General features: G+C 43.2%; 1 protein-coding gene across 1 annotated transcript in view; it reads right to left on the reverse strand.

Annotated features, from left to right (window-relative positions):
• Positions 1-5,418, reverse strand: part of VWA8 (von Willebrand factor A domain containing 8) — a gene marked incomplete at both ends in the record, with an annotated part of 368,930 nt that extends 363,512 nt beyond the window's left edge. The window contains one exon of the mRNA XM_079721796.1: positions 5,256-5,418. Within this exon, the coding sequence (XP_079577922.1) occupies positions 5,256-5,418 (163 nt within the window). The remainder of the gene's footprint in view (positions 1-5,255) is intronic.
• Between the last annotated feature and the right edge of the window lie 582 nt (positions 5,419-6,000).

A 6,000-nucleotide genomic window follows, 5' to 3' on the forward strand; every position in this document is an offset into this window, starting at 1 on the left:
TGTGAACCAATCATATGCTTTTCTGTGCACATTTCTGTCACTTAAAACCTAATGACTGCTGACTAACAACAATTTTTGTAAGGTAAAGGCAGGCAAAGCAAGTGTAGCTATCCCTATTTTACAAAGAAGATACATACTCAGAGAGGAATATATAACATTTTGACCCTGAGGATATTCTGAAAACAAACATTTCAATCAGAATAATACTAGCGTTCATAAGTTTTCATCAAAGTTAACTTACGAGCAAAATTAAGCCAAAAGAATTCCTTGATCAATTTTTTTTTTTTTTTTTTTTTTTTTGCGGTATGCGGACCTCTCACTGTTGTGGCCTCTCCCGTTGTGGAGCTGCCATGGCTCACGGGCCTAGCCGCTCCGCGGCATGTGGGATCTTCCCGGACTGGGGCACGAACCCGTGTCCCCTGCATCAGCAGGCGGACTCTCAACCACTGCGCCACCAGGGAAGCCCTCCTTGATCAATTTTTATAGAGCACATTTTTATTTTTCTTTTATTTAAAGAATTATTTTATAGTGAGGATTTATCAATCACTTTTTTTGTCCATATAGAATTTCACCAATTATATCTTCTGCAACCCTGTTTTCCTTTGTGGCCACCAGCGTGGACTGAATACCAAAAAGATTTTGCTCTTTCTTCAATGTTTAATCAATAAATTTTTTAGTATACAGCTTTGTCAGAGTTTTATTTTGTATTGATAGTTTCTAATAAGACTTTAAATTTTTTATATGATTAATAATTTTTATTTAGTTCTTGGCTAACCCAGGAGAAATATGGGTATTTTCCTCAGATATTTCAAAGCTGTTCTACTGTCAAAATCTTTACCAATCTCAAAAATGCTTTTCTTAGTTACGTATTTCAGGCACATCTGTGGTAGCCCTTCTCCGAAAATGGGAGATGCTTAATGCTTAATACCTTCTGAACTGTGAACTACAAATTAAGTTAATGAATATACACACCTTAGGATATTCGACTCTGAAATGGACTCACAATTCAATGACTTGTAGCATTGAACTAAACCAACCAAAGAAGGTGGTTTAGTTCAGGGTTTCTCAACAGCCAGCATGACTGACATTTTGGGCTAAATGATTCTTTATTGTTAGGGGCTGTCCTGTGCACTGTAGAATGTTTAGCAGATTCACTGGCCTCCACCCACTAGATACCAGTAGCACCCCCTTCCTCCTGGTTAGGACAACCAAAAAATGCCTTCAGACACTGCCAAATGTCCCCTGGGGAACGGGAATTACCCCTGGTTAAGAACCCGTAAGTGTCACCATTGTTTTTTTTAATACAAAACTTAAACCCAAGAGAAAACCAAATATATCAGCAATTTCCAGGCTAGTCTGCATGTTCCCAATAAATTGTCCAGCAATTTATTAGGTTACAACTGTTCTGGGATTTTACTGCTAAATTCTTTAATACACAAAAGTCACAATGTCCTCAGGGTCAAAATAGCCTGCTGCAGGTTCAAAGTAGTTAATAATTTCCCCAAAGTTCAATACCTAGTAAATACAGAGCTAAGACCTGCACACACACAGTACAGTTTTTCCCTTTACACCATATTTCTGAATTGAAGCAGGAGTTCTATATTTCCCTTCCCCAAAGTCATTAGCTCTATTATAACCCAAGGATATCATCTTAAAGTTACAAAAATACATATGGATGGATGTTTATTGCACTGTTTATATATTTAAAAATAGACAACCTGAACGTCTAAGCATGGGAAACTGGTAAAATAAATTATATGGATAAATGTATAAACTTAATGCCTATTTAAAATGACCATATATAGCAATATTTATCACTATGTTAGTACATTAACAATAATGGCTAAGTGAGAATAAACTGTAAAACATACATGATTCCATTTTTTAAAAAGAAATATGTATTTATATAAATGCATATTATATATATATTTTACAAAAACTGATAGTAACACACACAAAAAAAATGACAATCATGAATTTGCATGGAAAGATTATATTTTAGGGGATCTGTCTGTATTTTTCACTACAATGAACATAGATTTCTTGTACAAAAAGTACCAATATTTTTAAATATTTCTATAAACAAACTTATACACAAAAGTCAGAAAGATAAAATAGTGAACCCCTTTAATAATAAGGGTGTAAAAGGATGGCACTCGGGCTTCCCTGGTGGCGCAGTGGTTGAGAGTCCGTCTGCCGATGCAGGGGACACGGGTTCGTGCCCCGGTCCGGGAGGATCCCACATGCCGCGGAGCGGCTGGGCCCGTGAGCCATGGCCGCTGAGCCTGCGCGTCCGGAGCCTGGGCGTCCGGAGCCTGTGCTCCGCAATGGAAGAGGCCACAACAGTGAGAGGCCCGCGTACGGGAGGAAAAAAAAAAAAGGATGGCACTCAATGTGTCACAGTGGATTTATAGAGTTATGTTTCCAGATTTATCATTTGGTCTTAATCTATTGTATATCTGAGCCTGTTTGACATCAGAATCCTACTGAACTAATTTGGCTCCTTCTGTGAAAACACTACAATAATCGTTATAAAAACTCTTTGCAGGGAATTCCCTGGTGGTCCAGTGGTTAGAACTCTGCACTCTCACTGCCGAGGGCCTGGGTTCAATCCCTGGTCGGGGAACTAAGATCCCACAAGCCGCGCAGCCGTCCAAAAAACAAAACACAAAAAACCCAACTCTTTGCAGTAGCTAACCTCCTTGTTAACCCCTTTGTTCCTAAAACCAAGAGACAATACAACCAATTGAAGTATAAAGAGATATAATTTACAAATTATGGATGTTCAGACTACCTAATAGCAAAAGATAAAGAGCAGTGGGTTTGGGGATTTTTTTTTTCTTTTTAAACAAAATGACCCTCTCTTCCCTCTGCTTCTCAGGCTTTATAAAGCTCCTATCTTGAAAGCCAACAAGATAGAAGCTTTATAAAGGCTTTATAAAGCCAACAAGATAGGAGCTTTATAAACAAGGCAATTCCAGGCTCTCACGCTCCCTCTCTGTATGAACTGGAAGATAATAAGCCACTGAATACTTCTTAGGTACAAAGAATTGACATGCACAAAAAGGAATATAAAGATAAATAAGACATATATACAGCCCAGGAGAGATAAGAATAGTATATAATTTGTATCCGTGTTGTTCTTTTTCCAAACTACTAGGAAGCAAGGTCAATTACTTGCAGAGAGGTGAGTTACTAGTCACATGTCTGAGTGCAGCTGAGAGCATCTTTCCAATCTAAACTGTAATTCATTACAGCATAATGCTATTTGTGGTTTACATTTGTCTGTGTGTGACATCTGGTTCAAAATGGGACACTTCAACCTTGATGGCCGATGTTGTGTCCCAGGGAAGGCCAGAACTTGCCTCCTGTTTACCTGGCTCACAGCTGTTCTTACTTGAGTCCAGATCTCTGGTGAGTTTTCAGGTCCATTTATCCACAGCCCTCATACCTTCAACCTTGAGAATCTTTGCAGTGACAAGGCAAGTAGGGTTAACATAATTTACTCCATGTGCTGTCATGCTAAGTGACTGAGTCTAAGAAGTTAATATGTTGTTTGTAATGTGTACATGACTCTCACATTTGAAGCAAAGCCTGTACTTTGATTTGCTGGACATACCACAAATTTTGAGGCCGTGTCTAATGCTTTTATAATCAACATGTATTATTCATGTATAAAGAACATTTTTCTTTTTAAAGTTCCCATGAATTAACCGTGCTCCATCAGCCTACCTAGACAGTTCTCACAGTTCAAACCTAAAAGGAACTGGTTTCATTCCTTCTAAAGCCAAGGAAACAATAAATCTCACATAGCTGAAAATAACATACACTAAGAATAATAAAGAAGCTAATTTTTATTGAACATTAATATGTGCCAGGGATTGTATAAACTAAATCCTTACAACAACCCTATCAAATATACTTTCCTTATCCTCATTTTACAGTTAAGGAAACTGGGACACAAAATTAAGTAACCTACCCTCAAATCCCCATGCCTAGACGGTGCAGAAATGGCCTCCAACTCAGACTGTTCACTCCAAAGCACGACTTATAGATTATGCTACACTTCTACCATTGACCTCTGCCTTCTAGGACAAAGGAGAAACTAACAAATAAAAAACTCAAAGACTAAAAAACAAACGAACAAACAAACACCCTAGAAGCATAATAATTGATAAAGGGGCAAAATCTCAAATCACAACCCTATACAGGAAAAAGAAAAAAAAATTTAATGAATGAATGATGAAATGGACGGGACTTAAACTCCCTCACTTCTGACAAGGAAAATTATTGGGATGGGGGTGCAAGAAGAACCATGAAACTAGCAATTTCAGGTGAATACCTCCGTTATTCTAAGCAATGACACTGACCAAATCTTGCCTAGAATCACTTAGCCATTCACGTGGAGCAACAACATACATCCCTTCCCTTAACCAGCACAAATGCTCTAACTCCAGCGCGCTCACACACACACACACACACACACACACACACACACAGATCCCTAAAACCATCTCAGGTAGAGCCAAGAAATACTGAGCTTAGAAATCAGAGCTGGGAATTCCCTGGTGGTCCAGTGGTTAGGACTCTGCGCTTTCACAGCCTAGGGTTAGCTGTGTAATCTTCTGGAAGTCACTTTTCCTTTCTGGGTCTCAATTACCTCAATTATAGAGTCAGAGGTTTTAACTAAATTAAATTGTCGTTTTCAGTTCTAAGAAATTGTGAACCTGTGAGAAATGAAAACTCCAAGTAAAACTTGGAAAGACTCGTGGATACATTTAAAACATAACGAGGGGTTCTTTGGCGAGAACGTACATTTCTAAGCCGCCACTAACCCTGGCTGGAACATGGCACAGACTGACTTCCAGGCCCTTGGGACTCAGAGAGCAAGGTCAAGTCCAGCTTTCAACACCCTCTGAGGGCTGCTGCATTAAGCTCTGCGTGTGCTGTAATCTAAGTCAGAATCCCGGCGCGAGGGGGGCGGGGGTGAAAGAAGCAGTGCGGGAAGGAGAAAGCACTATTCCAGGTCATCAGAAACCTAAGTCCAGTTCCCACGGGTTACTTAATGAGGCTCAGAGAGTGCAAGCGCCTGGCCCCGCGTTACACAGCAGTTAGCGGCGAGGTGGAGACTAGAACCTCCACCTCCTGGCTCCCGGCGCAGCGCTCCTCCCCAGTTGAAGCAGCAGGGAGTGGGGGGAGGGGGGCAGGGGTGCGCAGGGGCCCGCGCGCTGGGCGGCGAGGCGTCTCGGGGTTACCTGTGTCGGCCCCCGCCCCGGCGTGCAGCAGCTTGACCTCCGAGCGCCGCGCGTCACCGCCCGGCTGGCGCCGCACCACCTGCCGCAGAAGCAGCCTCACGCGCCGCGCAGCCGGGCCTCCGCGGCCGCCCGGGGCCCCGAGGAGCAGGAGCCGGGATTGCATGGGGCCGGGGGCGTCGCCGGGCACGGGGAGGGGGGCCCGGTGCGAGCCGCGTCCCGGACGGGCGGTGTGAGACGGCGCGACGAGGGGGACAGGAAGCGGCACCGCGCCGAGTCCGCCGGAAACTCCTTCCCCCAGCGCGGCCGGCTCAGCCGTCTCGGGCCGCCCTGGCCCAGCGGGGCGAAGGGAATCGGCCCCCGCCGCGGGGCAGACAGGGCGGAGCACCTGCAGGCCTGTGGCTCCGGGGCGCGCCTCTCCCTCCTCGCCCTCATCTGCGATGGTCCCCGTGGATTCCCCAGGCAGGCCTCTAGTCGTTCCCCTGTGCTAGGGAGTTGAGGAGATGCTTAAGGGTTTTAAGGAGCATTTGACTCTCTTGGTTAATGGCCCTTTGTCTTAATATATTGTACTTTCCCTGTACACTGCTTCAAACCCTTTTCAGAACTTGAGTACGTTTTCTGAAGATTGTGGGAACTTTCACCTATCTGGATTCCTTGTACCCATACCTGTGTTTCCAGTCAGTACCTGAAAGCCTTACCCTTTTAATTTATTTTTTCTACATGTTTTGTTACCACATCTTAATAAATT

The sequence above is a fragment of the Hyperoodon ampullatus genome (assembly GCF_949752795.1).
Source record: "Hyperoodon ampullatus genome assembly, chromosome: 16".
In the NCBI taxonomy this organism is placed as follows: domain Eukaryota; kingdom Metazoa; phylum Chordata; class Mammalia; order Artiodactyla; family Ziphiidae; genus Hyperoodon; species Hyperoodon ampullatus.